Source organism: Ranitomeya imitator, chromosome 7 (assembly GCF_032444005.1).
Source record: "Ranitomeya imitator isolate aRanImi1 chromosome 7, aRanImi1.pri, whole genome shotgun sequence".
NCBI lineage: Eukaryota > Metazoa > Chordata > Amphibia > Anura > Dendrobatidae > Ranitomeya > Ranitomeya imitator.
In genome coordinates this window covers 104,994,465-105,015,378 of record NC_091288.1, presented here as the reverse complement: position 1 = coordinate 105,015,378, position 20,914 = coordinate 104,994,465, and the positions used below count along the sequence as shown (strand labels likewise).

At 44.8% G+C, this 20,914-nt stretch overlaps 1 protein-coding gene across 2 annotated transcripts in view; it reads left to right on the top strand.

Annotated features, from left to right (window-relative positions):
• METTL21A (methyltransferase 21A, HSPA lysine) overlaps window positions 1–19,909 on the top strand; it is a 30,262-nt gene extending 10,353 nt beyond the window's left edge. For both annotated transcript variants that reach the window (XM_069733706.1, XM_069733705.1), the window contains exons 2-4: window positions 5,400–5,576; window positions 5,754–5,865; window positions 17,919–19,909. In XM_069733706.1, coding sequence (XP_069589807.1) covers window positions 5,430–5,576; window positions 5,754–5,865; window positions 17,919–18,307 — 648 coding nt within the window. In that variant the 5' untranslated portion in view covers window positions 5,400–5,429 and the 3' untranslated portion in view covers window positions 18,308–19,909. The remainder of the gene's footprint in view (window positions 1–5,399; window positions 5,577–5,753; window positions 5,866–17,918) is intronic.
• Window positions 19,910–20,914: the final 1,005 nt, after the last annotated feature.

Below are 20,914 nucleotides of genomic sequence, written 5' to 3'. Positions count from 1 at the left end.
AGAGTCCAAGTCTTACACATGGTGAAGGAATGGAGAGGATGGTGCAGGAGTATCTACAACTGAATATGAATACCATCAGAAAGGGTTTGGACCCTTTCACATTTTGGTCTTCCAAAATGGATGAGTGGCCTGAGCTCGCCTCACATGCCTTGGAGGTTTTAACATGCCTGGCATCCAGCGTTCTGTCAGAATGTGGTTTCATCACTGCTGGTGGTATGCTGACGGATAAGCGCAGCCGGCTGTCCCCTGAAAGTGTAGACTGCCAAACTTTTATGAAGATGAACAAGTCATGGATCTCCAAGGTCTCTTGCACCTTGATCGCAGACTGTACAGACTAAGCGATGTTGCATTTTTTAGTATGCTGCATTAATCTTGCGTAACTGAACTCTGTGGCTTCTGTGCCTGCTGTTGCTGCTGCGGATGTTGAGAAAAAATTTGTGGAAATGTGAGCAGTCATGGTTGGTCTACATCTGATGGGTTGGCTATAGTGGAAGATGTGTTGGTCCCTATTACACTATTTCTGCTCTTATGAAATGTATACTACTTTGGTGTCAGGCCCTCATTTTTGAAAACTCCTGGTTGGGTGTCGATCTGATGGGTGTAGTGGAAAACCTGTCAGTCCATATTATACTATCTATACTGTGGTGAAATTGATGCCACTTTGGTCTCTGCCAGTAATTTTTGGAAATGTGAACACTCCTGGTTGGGTCTCTTTCTTGCGTGTTCTCTGTAGCAGTAGGCCTTGGAGACTGTCAGGCCTCCACTTCATTGGAGTCAACTACCTGTGTTACTACTATCCTGATATTTGTGCCACCTGAGTGTGTTTTGAGCATTAAAGCAGGTTCAGCTGTTGCATGTGGTATCAGGGCTCCCAGCACAGCAGGCCTATAGCAATCCCTACCCACCTCGTCTTACTTTGAATTTCAATTGAAAGCTGTAAATGTTGTCCCAGACCATGATACGGCAGCAATCAGTCATGCATGAGGTGCCATGCTATAATTTGTACTCTGGATGAATTGAGGCCACTTTCCTGGTGTCTGTCCATCATTTAATGTGTTTTGACAGTTTTTAGGGCTGTTAGAAGGTGTTGTGCATACATTTTGTTTTTGCTTCACATTGACTTGTATGGCGTTTGGTGAATATTCAACAAATCGGGGAATATTGCCAATTCGGCAATTGTAATCCGAACATGGAAATATTCACTCATTTCGAGTGGGTTGTTGCCCTTCAGCTTCTGTGGGTTGCACTGTAGACACCGCCTCATGCTACTGTACCTCTAAGGGGTGAGTGCAATGACAAAATGCAAAAGTGATCAGCCAAAAAGGGTGAAAACAGAGAAATGGTCTGTGGTCATACCCTGCAGAACCCATCGTCTGGAAAACAGGTTACCCAGTTGCATACTGGATGCAAAGAAGTTGCACAAGGTGGGTGCAGCAAGTCCCAGAAGAGGAAACCGACTTCAAGCTAATCATACACACAGGAGAATACGCAGTATGCAAGTTCAAAGAAGAAAATTTTTATTTTACAAATATTTGTAAAGGAAAAGTCACAAAGTGAACAGTGCATGAAAGACAGACAATAGCCAGCCTACAGCACATAAACAGGCACTTACCCTTACACATGTTAAATACTAATTATGTGTCCACGTTCAGGATTTTACGCAGGTAAAATCCTGACCAAATCTGCACCTGAGGTTACTGGAAGATCACCTGAGTTGTTCTTGCGTTGTTTCAGCATTGTAAGGACATGCTACGTTCTTAAGACGCGCCGCATGTCCGTTTCCTCGGGCATGCCGCATCCGTCTTTTAATTACACCAAAAAGATGTCCCACATACACTAAGGGCACTTCCAATCACAATATATACCAATCTTCCATATAAATAATATTAAATGGAAACCTGAAGAGATCCCATAAATCAGAGGTCCCCAACTCCAGTCCTCAAGGCCCACCAACAGGTCATGTTGTCAGGATTTCCTTTGCATTGCACAGGTGATGCAATTATTACCTGGGCAAGACTAAGGAAATCCTGAAAACATGACATGTTGGTGGGCCTTGAGGACTGGAGTTGGGGACCCCTGCCATAAATAATGCCAATAAAATATAACTTTTATTACATCATATTTAAAACAATGATAAAAAAGCAACAATACCGTATAGTGGAAGCCGAACAGGAAAAAAACCGTAAATATGAACAGGTAATATGAACTAGCAGCAGTCATACATCATGACATCAGGTCTAGCAAAGAGTATAAATAATACTACCATAATGGTATATGGGGATATCATTCCATACTACCCATGTCCTTAATGCATAACAAATGTAAACATAGATTTACTCAGCCGTGGAGAGGGCAACAAGGATAATCCTTAAGCCTAATATAAGCCCGTAAAAGAGATCAATAAACATATATGCCAGCCCAAAAATTTATATTAATAGTGCTTACCGCATCTCACATGTGCACCCGTTCGGCGTCCACTCACCCCGACGTACGTTTCGCCACCTGCTTCTTCCGGGGGTAGGTGGTAACTATACTGACTGCAAATCCTGATCTTAACACCGCAACTAGAAGTAGCCGTGGGGTGTACCTAACAAACCCTAGACACCTCGTCACAGCCGGAGGACTAGATACCCCTATAGATAGAAATAGGAATACTACCTTGCCTCAGAGCAGAACCCCAAAGGATAGGCAGCCCCCCACAAATATTGGCTGTGAGTAGGAGAGGAAAGACAAACACAGGCAGAAAACAGAATTTAGCACAAGAGGCCACTCTAGCTAAAATAGGAAAGGATAAGACAGCGTGCTGTGCGGTCAGTATTAAAACCCTTCCAAAAATATCCACAGCAGATTATACAAAAAATTCCTCCATCTAACTAAAGACGTGGAACGTATATCTGCAACTCCAGAGACTCCTACACTCAGAGCAGGAATACAAACAAAAAACAAGCACACAGCTTGTGTGCCAAAGAAAAAGAAACAGACACTTATCTTTGCTGAATTGGCAGCTAAGCAGGAGAAGCCAGACAGGAATCCAACACTTCCCAAGAAACATTGACAACTGGCAAGGACTAATGAGTCCTGCACACCTAAATACCCCAGTCAGAACTGCAATTAGCAGAAACACCTGTCCAGGACTGCAGCCCAGAGACAACTGCATTACCACCTACAACCACTGGAGGGAGCCCAAAAGCAGAATTCACAACAGAGGGCTGTGCGGCCCTCCAAAGAAATGCCACACCTTTAATGACACACTGCCAAACCGGTTATGCTGAATGATATTGCAGGTAGCAGATCGCTCTCCACAGCGTCTCCAGACTCTCTCACGTCTGTCACGTGCTCAGTGTGAACCTGCTTTCATCTATGAAGAGCACAGGGTGCCAGTGGCGAATTTGCCAATCTGGTGTTCTGTGACAAATGCCAAGCATCCTGTATGGTGTTGGGCTCTGGGCGTCGGGCACTCAGACCATCCTCATGGAGTCGGTTTCTAACAGTTTGCGCACATGCACATTTGCAGCCTGCTGGAGGTCATTTTGCAGGGCTCTGGCAGTGCTCTTCCTGTTCCTCCTTGCACAAAGGCTGAAGTAGCGGTCCTGCTGCTGGGTTGTTGCCCTTCTACGGCCCCCTCCACATCTCCTGGTGTACTGGCCTGTCTCCTGGTAGCGCCTTCAGCCTCTGGACACTATGCTGACAGACAAAGCAAACTTTTCCACAGCTCGCATTTATGTGCCATCCTGGATGAGCTGCACTACCTGAGCCACTTGTGTGGGTTGTAGAGTCCATCTCATGCTACCACAAGTGTGAAAACACAACCAACATTCAGAAGTGACCAAAACATCAGCCAGAAAGCATTGGTACTGAGATGTGGTCTGTTGTCCCCACCTGCAGAGCCACTCCTTTAGGGTATGTGCACACTATGCGGATTTTACTGCGGATCCACAGCAGTTTCCCATGAGTTTACAGTACAATGTAAACCTATGGGAAACAAAAAACGCTGTGCCCATGCTGTGGAAAAAAACGCGCGGAAACGCATAATTTTATTTTCTGCAGCATGTCAATTCTTTGTGCGGAATCTGCAACGTTTTTACATCTGCTCCAATAGAAAACTGCAGATGTAAATCCGCAGCGGAATCCGCAATAGAAAACGTGATAAATCCGCAGTAAAAACCGCAGCGGTTTTTCAATGCGGATTTATCAAATCCACTGCGGAAAAATCCGCAGTGGACCATTCTACGTGTGCACATACCCTTATTGAGTGTCTTGAGAATTGCCAATAATTTCCATCTGTTTATTCCATTTGCACAACAGCATGTGAAATTCATTATCAAACAGTGTTGCTTCCTAAGTGGACCGTTTGATTTCACAGAAGTTTGATTTTACTTGGAGTTAGATTCTGTTGTCTAAGTGCTCCCTTTATTATTTTGAGCAGTGTATTTGGCAGCAAGTAAGTAGTATGGTTATGAAGTTGAAGTGTTGAAAGGTGGAAAATTAGACAAATGTAAAGTGTGACTTTTGATAAGGAGCATAATTCTGATGGCTACACAACTGGGTCAGAGACTGTCCATCTTGTTGGCTGTTCCCAGAACATGAAGGACAACAAAAGTTCACTGATATTAATGGAAAAGCTAGGCTAGCCTATCTGGTCTGGTCTGATCCAACAGAACAGCTACTATACACAAATTGCTAAAAAAAAAAAAAGGTTAATTCTGGCCATGGTAAAATGGTGCCAGAATACAATAGACACCACAACTTGTTACATTTGTGGCTATTCAGGTTAAGACTTTTGAGAGTACCTATGCTGACCCCCTGTCCACAGCCAAAAGCACTTATAGTAGGCACCAGGATGCATTATGGGAAGAAGGACAGGCACTATGATGCTGTGGGAAATTTCCCCTAGGACACCTTGAGTCCAGGGATTCATGTGGATGTGTCTTATTACAGACAAGTACACGACTTTATGTGAACAACAAACTCTGATGGTAATTAAGCTGAATAATTTGCCCTATTCAAAATACTGTTTTGGAATAATAATTCCAGATGCTGACTGCCTCAAAACTCACTAACTCTGTCTGATCGAACATGTCTGGAATGTAGTAGCAAAGCAAATGAAATCCATGTAGGCACAACAACTTGCAAAACTTAGAGGATCTGTTGCTATTGTCTTGGTGTGTGGGGATCTAAACAATGTTAGACAGACGTCCAGGTCCTGCTAAGATTTGTGGAATGACAACTGCCTGTATAAGACCATATAGTGAATTTTCCATCATTGACCCTTTCCTATGGATTAAACAACTTTGATAATACGCTTGCTAGAATTGTCTGTGCCACACCAATAGGTAAAATGTTATATATTGTAGAATATTACAATCATTAATTAATACTGTTTCTGTGTGATGTTGTAGTTCATGTGCATGTAACGTGGATGTGCTAAAATGGCCTTGGTACCTTATGATGAACATATGCTGAGTGGCCTGAAGAAGTTTCATAATTCCAGCTCAACCTACACCTTCTCCAACCACACCATACGGATCAAGCAGGACTGGAGAGAGCTGGGAGTGGCCGCAGTTGTCTGGGATGCTGTAAGTCTCAATGAATGAACGGCGTACTTTTCAAATGTGTGTGTATATCTTTTCAGCTCCCCATGTAGATAGCTGCCGGACAGGTGCTCCTATGTTTTCACTGGTACTGTACAAGGAATGTCCTGTGAACACTGTAAAATGCACAAATTAATAACCTGTTCCTCTCTATGGCTCCAGGCTGTTGTTCTCTGTATGTACATCGAAGCTGGAGGAATTAACTTGCAGGGACGTTCTGTGATTGAGCTGGGTGCAGGGACTGGATTGGTTGGCATTGTAGCGGCATTATTGGGTAAGTACTGCATCACTAATCAGTTTACTACATTTGATACCACTAAATGAAATTTAATCTTCTGTAAATAATAACTATAACATGAATAGAAAAAATGACATCATCTTGAGACTGGGTAACAGACAGTGTGAGAGGTACAGTACTGACATTCCAGGCCTCTGCCGTGTTTGCATTGCAATTGCTTCAGTAGCCACCAAATTTGACATCTTTATCAGTAAACGTGGCCTAGATCTCCAGTTCTGCCATTCTACTTTTATTAGTTGTGCTTGCTTTATGCTGGTTTTGCTCAGCAGTAGTGTTGAGCAATACCTTCCTAAAACCAGAATTATCAGTATCGGATTAGATCGGCCGATATAAAAAAATTATCGGATATCGTCGATACCCGATACCAATGCAAGTCAATGGGACACAAATATCGGAATTAAAATAAGCCCTTTCTGTCCTTGTACATCCTGTTCTGGAGGGGGGAAGAGTGCGGGCGGTGCATGGGCGGACACTATGCGTGTCTGTGTGTGCGGGCGGGGTCTGTGCGGGCCTCCCGGGGCTCTGTGCGGACCTGCCGGGCCTCTGTACGAGGCTGCCGGGGCTCTGTATGGGCTTCTGGGGCTCTGTGCGTGCCTGCCGGGGGCTCTGTGCGTGCCTGCCGGGGGCTCTGTGCAGGCTGCCGGGAGTCTGTGCGTGCCTGCCTGGGCTCTTTGTAGCCGGGGGTGGGGGCCAATATCCATGGCCCCTCTCTAGGCTATGAATATCAGCCCACAGCTGTCTGCGGAGCCTTTCTGGCTATAAAATATAGGGGGACCCCACGTCATTTTTTTGGGAGGGTCCACCAAACTCTGCCCCCTCCTCCCCGAACTTCAAAATGGGCAGCAGATGCATTGAAAAACTGCATCCGCTGCCCACGTCGTGCACAAATTTCACAACGTGCGTCGGTACGTCAGCCCGATGCATAGCGACGGACGCGTACCGACGCAAGTATGAAAGAGGCCTTAATGAGCGTTTAATAAAAAAAACGGAAAAAACGGCGTGGGCTCCTGCGCAATTTTCTGCGCCAGAGGGGGAAAGCCGACGGGCGGGGGCCAATATTTGTAGCCTACTATGAATATCAGCCCGCAGCTGTCTGCGTAGCCTTTACTGGCTATTAAAATAGGGGGACCCCCCAAAAATGACATGGGGTCCCCCTATATTTTATAGCCAGAAAGGCTACACAGACAGCTGCGGGCTGATATTCATAGCCTAGAGAGGGGCCATGGATATTGAAATCCCGCCCCCCCCCCCCCTTCTCGGCTTCAAATACCAGTCCGCAGCCGCCCCAGAAATGGCACATCTGTAATATGCGCCAATTCCGGCACTTAGCCCCTCTCTTCCCACTCCCGTGTAGCGGTGGGATATGCGGTAATAAGGGGTTAATGTCACCTTGCTATTGCAAGGCGACATTAAGCCAGGTTAATAACGGAGAGGCGTCAAAGGGCTAATAAAACACACACACATTAGGAAAAAAGTATGTTAATATTCTTCATTTAACCATACTTACCATACTTCAGCACCTGCAAAAAAACGTAAAATAATAAACTGTATACTACCTGAGTGTCCCACGATGATCTCCCCTATAGAACAGTGACATCGGGAGACAATGGTTCCTGCAGTGCATCACTGAGGTTACTATAGTTCAAAGTCTCACTTCATGGCAATTGCTGCGTGGGAAAATTTCTCACACAGCAATGCCAAAAGTGAGACTAGGGACTATTTTTTTACAGCAGCGGAGGAATACAGTGCAGAAGGATACCTTCCTCCCGTCATTGTGTTCCAGGAGCCCCTGGAGAGCGGTCGCATCAGCTTATGCTGCCGTTTTCCACGGCAGATCGTCATGGGATACACGTGGATTTCTGCGGACAGAGAAGTATATTGGTTGTTTGTTATTTTAATCTTTTTTTACAGGTGACACTGGCTTCGGGGATCAAAATGACAAGTAGTGGTGAGTATGTACTCTGTTTAATGTACTGTATGTCTGTATGTATAACCTGCACAGAGCCCCCGGCAGGCACGCACAGACCCTGCACACACACATGCAGTCTCCGCCCACGCACTGCCCACACATCATCATCATTATTATTATTATTTATTGTTATAGCGCCATTTATTCCATGGCGCTTTACATGTGAGGAGGGGTATACATAATAAAAACAAGTACAATAATCTTAACCCCTTAGTGACAGAGCCAATTTGGTACTTAATGACCAAGCCAATTTTTACAATTCTGACCACTTTCACTTTATGAGGTTATAACTCTGGAACGCTTCAACGGATCCCGCTGATTCTGAGATTGTTTTTTTCGTGACATATTGTACTTCATGTTAGTGGTAACATTTCTTCGATATTACTTGCGATTATTTATGAAAAAAAAACAGAAATATGGCGAAAATTTTTTAAATTTTGCAAATTTCAAATTTTGTATTTTTATGCCCTTAAATCAGAGAGATATGTCACGAAAAATAGTTAATAAATAACATTTCCCACATGTCTACTTTGCATCAGCACAATTTTGGAAACACAATTTTTTTTTGTTAGGGAGTTATAAGGGTTAAAAGTTGACCAGCAATTTCTCATTTTTACAACACCATTTTTTTAGGGACCACATCACATTTGAAGTCATTTTGAGGGGTCTATATGATAGAAAATAACAAAGTATGACACCATTCTAAAAACTACACCCCTCAAGGTTCTCAAAACCACATTCAAGAAGTTTATTAACCCCTTACGTGCTTCACAGGAACTGAAACAATGTGGAAGGAAAAAATGAACAATTAACTTTTTTTTGCAAACATCTTAATTCAGAACCATTTTTTTTTATTTTCACAAGTGTAAAAACAGAAATGTAACCATAAATTTTGTGATGCAATTTCTCCTGAATACGCTAATACCCCATATGTGGGGGTAAACCACTTTTTGGGCGCCCCGCAGAACTTGGAAGTGAAGGAGCGCCGTTTGACTTTTTCAATGCAGAATTGGCTGGAATTGAGATTGGACACCATGTCACGTTTAGAGAGCCCCTGATGTGCCTAAACAGTGGAAACCCCCCACAAGTGACACCATTTTGGAAACTAGACCCCTTAAGGAACTTATTTAGATGTGTGGTGAGCACTTTAAACAGCCAAGTGCTTCACAGAAGTTTATAACGTAGAGCCGTGAAAATAAAAAAATCGCATTTTTTCTACAAAAATGATCTTTTTGCCCCCAAATTTTTATTTTCACAAGGGTAACAGGAGAAATTAGACCACTAATGTTGTTGTGCAATTTCTCCTGAGTACGTCAATACCCCATATGTGGGGGTAAACCACTGTTTGGGCGCACGGCAGAGCTCGGAAGGGAAGGAGCGCCGTTTTGGAATGCAGACTTGGATAGAATGATCTGTGGGCGTTATGTTGTGTTTGCAGAGCCCCTGATGTACCTAAACAGTAGTAACCCCCACAAGTGACCCCGTTTTGGAAACTAGACCCCCCAAGGAACTTGTATAGATGTGTGGTGAGAATTTTGAATGCCCAAGTGCTTCACAGAAGTTTATAATGCAGAGTCATGAAAATAAAAATAAAAAATTTTTTCCACAAAAAAGATTTTGTATCCCCCAAGTTTTTATTTTCACAAGGGTAACAGGAGAAATTGGACCCCAAAAGTTGTTGTCCAATTTATCCCGAGTATGCTGATGCCCCATATGTGGCAGAGCTCAGAAGGGAGGGAGCGCCATTTGACTTTTTGAGCACAAAATTGGCTGTCGTGTTTGGAGACCCCCTGATGTACCTAAACAGTGGAAACCCCCCTAACCCCAACACACCCCTAACCCTAACACACCCCTAACCCTAATCCCAACCCGATCCATAATTCTAATCACTAACATAACGATAATCACAACCCTAATGTCAACCCTAACCATAACCCTAATCAAAAGCCTAAATCCAACACACCCCTAATCCTAATCTCAACCCTAACCTCAAACCTAACCCTAATCCCAATACACCCCTAATCACAACCCTAACCTTAAAGGGAACCTGTCGCCCCGTTTTTTCAGATTGAGATAAAAATACTGTTAAATAGGGCCTGCGCTGTGCGTTACAATAGTGTATGTAGTGTACCCTGATTCCCCACCTATGCTGCGAAATACATTACCAAAGTCGCCGTTTTCGCCTGTCAATCAGGCTGGTCAGGTGGGCGTGGTGACATCGCTGTTTCTTCCCCAGCTTTCCGTTGGTGGCGTAGTGGTGTGCGCGCAGGTGAAGAAAAAGCGTGCAATCTGCTCTATTACCCTTGTCATCGGTGGGGGCGGCCATCTTCCTGAGGCCGCACGTGCGCAGATGGAGTGCTCTGCTGCACGGGGCTTCAGAAAAATGGTCGCGGGATGCCGCGCGTGCGCAGATGGAGATCGCGGCGGCCATTTTCCTGAAGCCGAGATGCAAACTGGATCAGTTGTGTTTTGGCGGACCGTCGGCACAAAAAACGTTCAATATAACGTTTTTTTGTATGTCGCGTCCGCCATTTCTGACCGTGCATGCGTGGCCGTAACTCCGCCCCGTCCTCCCCAGGACATAGATTTGGCAGCGGATGTGTTGAAAAACTACATCTGCTGCCCACGTTGTGCACAATTTTCACAACGTGCGTCGGTATGTTGGGCCGATGCATTGCGACGGCCCCATACCGACGTAAGTGTGAAAGAAGCCTAACCCAAAATTTAGCCCCAACCCTAACCCTAAATTTAACCCTAACCCTAAATTTAGCCCCAACCCTAGCCCTAACCCTAATTTTAGCCCCAACTGTTTTCTCCTACCGGCCGGCAGATGGCGACAGATGGCGGGCGCACTGCGCATGCGCCCGCCATTTTCTTTCCCCATGAAGACACCGGCGGGCAGAAGAGGACATAGGAGGACCCAGGGACACCGGTAAGTATGATAGGGTCCCCGAATCCCCCTATTTCTCTGTCCTCTGATGTGTGATCACATCAGAGGACCGAGAATTACACATTGCTTTTTTTTTTTTTTTTTTGGCGCTGTGGTTTAAGTACCCTTAACTGCCGCCGTTAAAATGCGTATCGGCGGTCGTTAAGGGGTTAAACAATACAAGTCATAACTGGTACAGGAGGAGAGAGGACCCTGCCCGCGAAGGCTCACAGTCTACAAGGGATGGGTGAGAATACAGTAGGCGAGGATAGAGCTGGTCATGCGGCGGTTTGGTCGATCGGTGGTTACTGCAGGTTGTAGGCTTGTCGGAAGAGGTGGGTCTTCAGGCTCTTTTTGAAGGTTTCGATGGTAGGCGAGAGTCTGATGTGATGTGGTAGAGGGTTCCAGAGTAGGGGTGATACGCGAGAGAAATCTTGTATGCGATTGTGGGAAGAGGAGATAAGAGGGGAGTAGAGAAGGAGATCTTGTGAGGATCGGAGGTTGCATGTAGGTAAGTACCGGGAGACAAGGTCACAGATGTATGGAGGAGACAGGTTGTGTATGGCTTTGTACGTCATGGTTAGGGTTTTGTACTGGAGTCTCTGGGCAATGGGGAGCCAGTGAAGGGATTGACAGAGGGGAGAGGCCTGGGAATAGGGGGAGGACAGGTAGATTAGTTGGGCAGCAGAGTTTAGAATAGATTGGAGGGGTGCAAGAGTGTTAGAGGGGAGGCCACAGAGCAGGAGGTTGCAGTCGTCAAGGCGAGAGATGATGAGGGCATGCACTAGGGTTTTTGCAGATTCTTGCTTGAGGAATGAACGGAGTCATGAAATATTTTTGAGTTGAAGTTGGCAGGAAGTGGAAAGGGCTTGGATATGTGGTTTGAAGAAGAGATCCGCGTCAAGGATTACACTGAGGCAGTGAGCTTGTGGGACTGGGGAGAGTGCATCATTGCACTATGGGAACTTCCGATTCTGGTATCCGATATCGCAAAAGTATCGGAACTTGGTATCGGAATTCCGATACAGCGAATATCGGCCGATACCCGATATTGGCAGTATCGGAATGCTCAACAGCATCAGCAGCATGATCTATATTTTCTAATAATATGCACACCCGTATGACCCGCTATTCATGTGGTGTATGCGCTCTGCAAATTTTCCAGCTACATTTTTTAATGCAGTGAAAATCAATGTAGATGAGATATAAAGGGGTTGTCCGATCGCGGCATAGGATAGGTCATCAGTATGAAATAGGTGCTGGTCCAAAACACCGCACTCCCACTGATAAGCTGTTATTTGGTCCAACAACTGCTGGTTTAACCCCTTAGTGACAGAGCCAATTTGGTACTTAATGACCGAGCCAATTTTTGCAATTCTGACCACTGTCACTTTATGAGGTTATAACTCTGGAACGCTTCAACGGATCCCGCTGATTCTGAGATTGTTTTTTCGTGACATATTGTACTTCATGTTAGTGGTAACATTTCTTCGATATTACTTGCGATTATTTATGAAAAAAACGGAAATATGGCGAAAATTTGTAAAATTTTGCAATTTTCAAACTTTGTATTTTTATGCCCTTAAATCAGAGAGATATGTCACGAAAAATAGTTAATAAATAACATTTCCCACATGTCTACTTTACATCAGCACAATTTTGGAAACAAAATTTTTTTTTGTTAAGGAGTTATAAGGGTTAAAAGTTGACCAGCAATTTCTCATTTTTACAACACCATTTTTTTTTTAGGGACCACATCACATTTGAAGTCATTTTGAGGGGTCTATATGATAGAAAATACCCAAGTGTGACACCATTCTAAAAACTACACCCCTCAAGGTTCTCAAAACCACATTCAAGAAGTTTATTAAAGGGAACCTGTCACCCCGTTTTTTGAGATTGAGCTATAAATACTGTTAAATAGGGCCTGCGCTGTGTGTTCCTATAGTGTATGTAGTGTACCCCGATTCCCTATGTATGCTGAGAAATAACTTACCAAAGTCGCCGTTTTCGCCTGTCAATCAGGCTGGTCAGGTCGGGAGGGCGTGGTGACATCGCTGGTTCTTCCTCAGCTTTACGTTGGTGGCGAAGTGGCGTAGTGGTGAAGACACAGCGCGCGATCTGCGCTGTCATCCCTTTCGTCGGTGGGGGCGGCCATCTTCCTGGGGCCGCGCGTGCGCAGATCGAGTGCTCTGCTGCACGGGGCTTCAGGAAAATGGCCGCGGGATGCCGCGCGTGCGCATTAGAGATCGCGGCGGCCATTTTCCCAAAGCCGAGTTTGCATCTCGACTTTGGGAAAATGGCCGCCGCGATCTCTAATGCGCACGCGCGGCATCCCGCGGCCATTTTCCTGAAGCCCCGTGCAGCAGAGCACTCGATCTGCGCACGCGCGGCCCCAGGAAGATGGCCGCCCCCACCGATGCAAGGGATTACAGCGCAGATCACGCGCTGCTTGTTCACCACTACGCCACCAACGTAAAGCTGAGGAAGAACCACAGATGTCACCACGCCCTCCCGACCTGACCAGCCTGATTGACAGGCGAAAACGGCGACTTTGGTAAGTTATTTCTCAGCATACATGGGGAATCGGGGTACACTACATACACTATAGGAACACACAGCGCAGGCCCTATTTAACAGTATTTATAGCTCAATCTCAAAAAACGGGGTGACAGGTTCCCTTTAACCCTTTACGTGCTTCACAGGAACTGAAACAATGTGGAAGGAAAAAATGAACATTAAACTTTTTTTTGCAAACATCTTAATTCAGAACCATTTTTTTTTTATTTTCACATGTGTAAAAACAGAAATGTAACCATAAATTTTGTTATGCAATTTCTCCTGAATACGCCAATACCCCATATATGGGGGTAAACCACTTTTTGGACGCACCGCAGAACTTAGAAGTGAAGGAGCGCCGTTTGACTTTTTCAATGCAGAAGTGGCTGGAATTGAGATCGGACGCCATGTCACGTTTAGAGAGCCTCTGATGTGCCTAAACATTGGAAACTCCCCACAAGTGACACAATTTTGGAAACTAGACCCCTTAAGGAACTTATCTAGATGTGTGGTGAGCACTTTGAACCCCCAAGTGCTTCACAGAAGTTTATAACGTAGAGCCGTGAAAATAAAAAATCGCTTTTGTTTACACAAAAATGATCTTTTCGCCCACAAATTCTTATTTTCACAAGGGTAACAGGAGAAACTAGACCACAAAAGTTGTTGTGCGATTTCTCCTGAATACGTCGATACCCCATATGTGAGGGTAAACCACTGTTTGGGTGCACCGCAGAGCTTGGAAGTGAAGGAGCGCCGTTTTACTTTTTCAATGTAGAATTGGCTGGAATTGAGATTGGACGCCATGTCGCGTTTGGAGAGCCCCTGATGTGCCTAAACAGTGGAAACCCCCCACAAGTGACACCATTTTGGAAACTAGACCCCTTAAGGAACTTATCTAGATGTGTGGTGAGAACTTTGCATTCTAAACCTCTGTGAAGCACTTGGGCATTCAGAGTCGTGAAAATAAAAAATATTTTTTTTTCCACAAAAAAGATATTGTAGCCCCCAAGTTTTTATTTTCACAAGGGTAACAGGAGAAATTGGACTGCAATAGTTGTTGTCCAATTTATCCCGAGTACGCTGATGCGCCATATGTGGGGGTAAACCACTGTTTGGGTGCATGGCAGAGCTCGGAAGGGAAGGAGCGCCGTTTTGGAATGCAGACTTTGATAGAATGGTCTGTGGGCATTATGTTGCGATTGCAGAGCCCCTGATGTGCCTAAACAGTAGAAATCCCCCACAAGTGACCCCATTTTGGAAACTAGACCCCCCATGGAACTTATCTATATGTGTGGTGAGAACTTTGAATGCCCAAGTGCTTCACAGAAGTTTAGAATGCAGAGTCATAAAAAAAAATATATATTTTTCCACAAAAAAGATTTTGTAGCCCCCAAGTTTTTATTTTCACAAGGGTAACAAGAGAAATTGGACCCCAGAAGTTGTTGTCCAATTTATCCCGAGTACGCTGATGCCCCATATGTGGGGGTAACCCACTGTTTGGGCGCACGGCAGAGCTCAGAAGGGAGGGAGCACCATTTGACTTTTTGAGCGCAAAATTGGCTGTCGTGTTTGGAGACCCCCTGATGTACCTAAACAGTGGAAACCCCCCAATTCTAGCTCCAACCCTAACCCCAACACACCCCTAACCCTAATCCCAACCTGATCCATAATCCTAATCACTAACCCTAACGATAATCACAACCCTTACCCCAAAACAACCCTAATGTCAACCCTAACCATAACCCTAATCAAAACCCTAAATCCAACACACCCCTAATCCTAATCTCAACCCTAACCTCAAACCTAACCCTAATCCCAATACACCCCTAATCACAACCCTAACCTTAACCCTAATCCCAAACCTAACCCTAATCCCAAGCGTAACCCTAATGCCAACCCTAACCCTAATACCAACCCTAATCCAAACCCTAACCCTAATCCCAACTCTAACCCTAACTTTAGCCCCAACCCTAGCCCTAACTTTAGCCCCAACCCTAACCCTAAGGCTACTTTCACACTTGCGTCGTTTGGCATCCGTCGCAATCCGTAGTTTTGGACAAGAAACGGATCCTGCAAATGTGCCCGCAGGATGCGTTTTTTGCCCATAGACTTGTATTGCCGACGGATCGTGACGGATGGCCACACGTCGCGTCCGTCGTGCACTGGATCAGTTGTGTTTTGGCGGACCGTCGGCACAAAAAAAGTCCAATGAAACATTTTTTTGTACGTCGCATCCTCCATTTCTGGCCGCGCATGCATGGCTGTAACTCCGCCCCCTCCTCCCCAGGACATAGATTGGGCAGCGGCTGCGTTGAAAATCTACATCCGCTGCCCACGTTGTGCACAATTTTCACAACGTGCGTCGGTATGTCGGGCCGACGCATTGCGACGGCCCCGTACCGACGTAAGTGTGAAAGAAGCCTACCCCTAACCCTACCCCTAATTTTAGCCCCAACTGCTGTTCTCCTGCCGGCCAGCAGATGGAGACAGATGGTGGGCGCACTGCGCATGCGCCCGCCATTTTCTTTTCCCCGGCAGCCAGGAGGAGCAGCATGAGGACCCAGGGACACAGGTGAGTATGCTAGGGTCCCCGAATCCCCCTATTTCTCTGTCCTCTGACGTGCGATCACATCAGAGGACAGAGAATTACAATTTACTTTTTTTTTTTTCTTTTTTTTGCAGTCGCCGGTAAACAGTTAATTACCGGCGATCGCAAAACAGGGGTCGGTAAAACCGACCCCGATCATGCTCTTTGGGGTCTCGGCTACCCCCGGCAGCCGAGACCCCAAAGATTCTCCCGGTGCCGGCGGGCGCACTGCGCATGCGCCCGCAATTTTGAAGATGGCGGCGCCCACCGGGAGCCACGAGGAGCATCGGGGGAGATAGGTGAGTATTGGAGGGCTATCTGGGACCCCTTTTCTCTGTCCTCTGATGTGCGATCACATCGGAGGACAGAGAAATTAAAACGAGATCGCAAAAAAAAAAAAAAAAAACGCGATCGCCGGTAAACGATTAATTACCGGCGATCGCAAATGCGGGGTGGGTTAAAAAAAACCCTGAATCATGTTCTCTGGGGTCTCGGCTACACCCGGCAGCCGAGACCCCGGAGAAAATCCGACTCTGGGGGGCGCTATTCACTTTTTCCACAGCGCCGTTAATTAATGGCGCTGTGGTTTAAGTACCCTTAGCGGCCGCCGTTAAAAGGCGTATCGGCGGTCGCTAAGGGGATAAACTGTTATACAAAACACAGCTCTATTCATTGTGTAGTGGTCACTCCCAGGTGCTGACGGACAGCTCCTTTCTTTTGAATAAAAGCTGTTCTCTAGTACCCACTCTACAGAATTAATCGAACTGTATTTTGTATCACCGTTCAGAGTTTTTACATCCTGCCGCTTTAGCAGCTAACAGCTGATCGTGAGGATGTTCAGTTTAGATGGGTCCCTAAACCTCTCATTTTAGGATGTTGGAAAGACATCAGTATTTAGTTTCATATATATTTGAGTTACCTCAGATAAACAGTATGTTGTGAACCAGCATGCTAACCTTAGGGTACCGTCACACAGTGCCATTTCGATCGCTATGACGGTACGATTCGTGACGTTCCAGCGATATCGTTACGATATCGCTGTGTCTGACACGCAGCAGCGATCAGGGATCCTGCTGAGAATCGTACGTCGTAGCAGATCGTTTGGAACTTTCTTTCGTCGCTGGATCTCCCGCTGTCATCGCTAGATCGGTGTGTGTGACACCCATCTAGCGATCTAGCGATGCGATCTAGCGATGCGTTCGCTTGTAACCAGGGTGAACATCGGGTTACTAAGCGCAGGGCCACGCTTAGTAACCCGATGTTTACCCTGGTTACAAGCGTAAATGTAAAAAAAAAAAACAGCACATACTTACATTCCGGTGTCCGTCAGGTCCCTTGCCGTCTGCTTCCCGCACTCACTGACTGCCGGCCGTAAAGTGAAAGCAGAGCACAGCGGTGACGTCACCGCTGTGCTGTGCTTTCACTTTACGGCCGGCAGTCAGTGAGTGCGGGAAGCAGACGGCAAGGGACAGACACCGGAATGTAAGTATGTGCGTTTTTTTTTTTTTACACTGGTAACCAGGGTAAACATCGGGTTACTAAGCGCGGTCCTGCGCTTAGTAACCCGATGTTAACCTGGTTACCCGGGGACCTCGGCATCGTTGGTCGCTGGAGAGCTGTCTGTGTGACAGCTCCCCAGCGACCACACTACGATTTACCTACGATCAAGGCCAGGTTGTATCGCTGGTCGTGATCGTAGGTAAATCGTATAGTGTGACGGTACCCTTACATAATACATGTCCTACCTCCATGTTTATACAAGATATGATGCGATCACTAATCTTTTACGAGATTACTACACCCCACACACTTTATCCTCCTTTCTTATCCTCTAAATTGTGCTTAATTGTCTATTGTCCATTTGCAGTTTAGTTATGAGTCCAGGGGTTCTTATGCCTTTGAAAATATATTATGATTATGAAAAAGAAGCCAAACAGTTAATAGAACATCAAATGCTTTTCACATGTAATACTTTTCTTCTCTAGGTGCTGATGTCACTCTAACGGATCGAGATTTGGCAATAGAATTTCTCAAGTCAAATGTCCATGATAACCTTCCTAAAGCTCTAGAGCACAAAGTGTCTGTGAAACCATTGACCTGGGGAACCGGACTGGAGCATTTTTCCCATTTTGATGTGATATTGGGAGCAGATATAGTTTATCTTGAAGAAACATTTCAAGACCTTTTAAAGACTATAATCCACCTGAGCTCAGCGCACACTGTGATCTTGTTATCATGTAGACTCCGGTACCAGCGTGACCACAACTTTCTAGATAAGATGAGAAAACATTTTACTGTGGATCTAGTGCATTATGACAAAGATGTAGACATCCACATCTTCAAAGCTCAGAAGGCTCAAAGAGAAGAGTTTTGAAAGATGAAAAAAAATTTTTTTTACAAAAATCTGAAACTTACTTTCTTCATGAAGATTGATTTTTTTTTTTTCTTAGTATATGGTTTATGCCTCACAAGATCTTTTATACTCAGATGTTATTTATATATACCACTTGAGAAATAAATAACTCCCGATATACTTTAGCAATAGATTCTGTTCCGATGCGTACATATTATTTAATGGGTGAGGCTGGTGTGATCATTTTATTAAATTCACCGTTCTCTTTAATTTGACTCTGAATTGAAAGGCAAAAAAAGTTTTATGGCACCAAGGAGAGGTCAATAAGCTTCAAGTAATTCAAGCTACAGTATTTTCTCCTTTCCTGTCTGGAGAACTCTTCTCTTTTGGTTATAATGTGCACATTAAAATTCATTACATTTTAGTGTTCTTTTCAAAATGGGTGTAAGACTTGTGCCCTAGATTTGGACTTAAAGACACTCATTTGATGCATGTTTGCATGTTATGGGAGTGCTTAAGAATTGGTGACTATTGGGAAGAGGCAGCTGTACTTATAAACACAATTTTTGGAATACAAATTCAATTAGAGCCCAAAATATGCATACTTGAAATGTTGGGTGATGGGGTGCACTCAGATTCCACTATGGCACTGGCGATTTCTAGAACTTTTTTTTTTTTTCCCCAAGTCTGAAAGTTGATTGATTTTTCAAACCCTGGTGGAGAGCAAAGTCCAGAATGAACAACGTTCTGTATCTAGAAAGCGGAATATGCATTAAAAAGTCCTATAAGAAATATATAAATATTTGGGAGCAATAGTTGACTACACCGGGTATTGTATCAGAGACCCTCCTTGGTAATACCATTATAGATCACTTAGGCCTCTTTCACATTTCCGTCGGTACGGGGCCGTCGCAAACTGTCGGCCCGACTTACCGAGGGACGTTGTGCAAAATAGTGCACAACGTGGGCAGCGGATGCAGTTTTCAGACGTATCCGCTGCCCATTATGAGTTTTGGGGAGGAGAGGGCGGAGTTTGAAAATGGTTGAAAATGGCGGACGTGTCGCACAAAAAAAAGTTACATTGAACTTTTTTTTGTGACGATGGTCCGCCAATTACTGACGCATCCAGTGCACGACGTATGGAACGTGTGTCCATACGTCGCAATGCGTCGGTAATATAAGTCTATGTGCATAAAACGCATCCTGCAGGCAACTTTGCAGGATGCATTTTTTTTCACAGAATGACGCATTGCAACGTCTTTATAAAGACGGAAGTGTGAAAGTAGCCTTAATTGTTGCCCTGTAGAGATGAGTGTAATCAAAAGTTGCTTATGTTCCCATTACATCCAAAAATATGCTCTGAGACATAAAAAAAAATAGCAAATATAATAAAGAAAATAAACAGTTGGAAGAGTTAATATAATTGCCTTTTATTTATATATGTTTTTCCTTTGAATGACATGTATGGATTCAGCTCAATTAAAATATATCATCCAGGTGTATAATACTCTGAAAAGCAAACTGCTAGTTATGTTAAATTTAAAGGAGTATTGTGCAATTTATTTTTCTGTTTTGTATCTTTTGTTTCACTGTGATGGAAATATATATATCATGTAGATCTCACTTGCATGTATACTCCTTTATAATCATATATACTCATATAAACGCAAATATATCTATATACTCAGCTAGTTTATAATCAATTGCTCAACTTGACCACATGAGCTAGGCCAGATGGTTCCTCGGTGCTTTCCAGACACCCAAAAACCGGAACTTAGGCCAGATGTCTTGAACTAATGTCTAAGAATCCTGCTGAATAGCAGGATAAATGTGACCGCTACATTTTAGTTGCTTAATCAGCATGTGCATTAATCACAATATTCCCTATATATTTCGATAACCAATAACAGAGGAGCTAGACAATATGGTAATTAACTACCCACCCCTAACTACCTCCTTTCTATATGCAATTATAAATCCATGTATTGATGGAATGCCTTTCTGTCACAATGGTGTACAGTCCATTCTTGATGATCGCTCAAAATACTCAGTTTTTTGGGAACGGCCACAGCACTCACAGGGATAGATTTATCCAAACCAAATTTCCATAACATCTGGTGCCTGCACGCGGGGCAATGGACGAAACGCACGGGGACCCTGCTTACCGGAGAGACGGCGGTATTGGCCACGGCCTTGGTTCACGGGACAGAGACTGCGCAGCTCCATAAGTAAGGTAAGAAAATATCATCTTACCTGAAAGTCCCCTGTGCCCAGTCCGGGTCTATACCTCTTTCCGGTCAGGTGTGATCACCACCGCATTCCCAGGTAGCGTAAGTCCAAGCCTGTATCCAAACCCTGGGGATATGTCAAGGTGTCTGCTGTGTGCCGTGTATGTGTTCTATGTCTGTGTAGATCCGGGAAATAGTTGGAACAGTGACTGTTTTGTTTGTGGTTGCTGGGTAACAGACAGCAGGTCAAATCGCTCAATAAGTTATTGCAGGATTAACGTGCATAGGAGGGACAGGTAGTCCTGGGACAGGTGGTCCCAGGCTCCAAGCTCGGGTAGAGATAACTTATAGGGCTACTGCAGATTCCCGTAGTGCCGGCGAGCCAGTTAGGACGACCGGA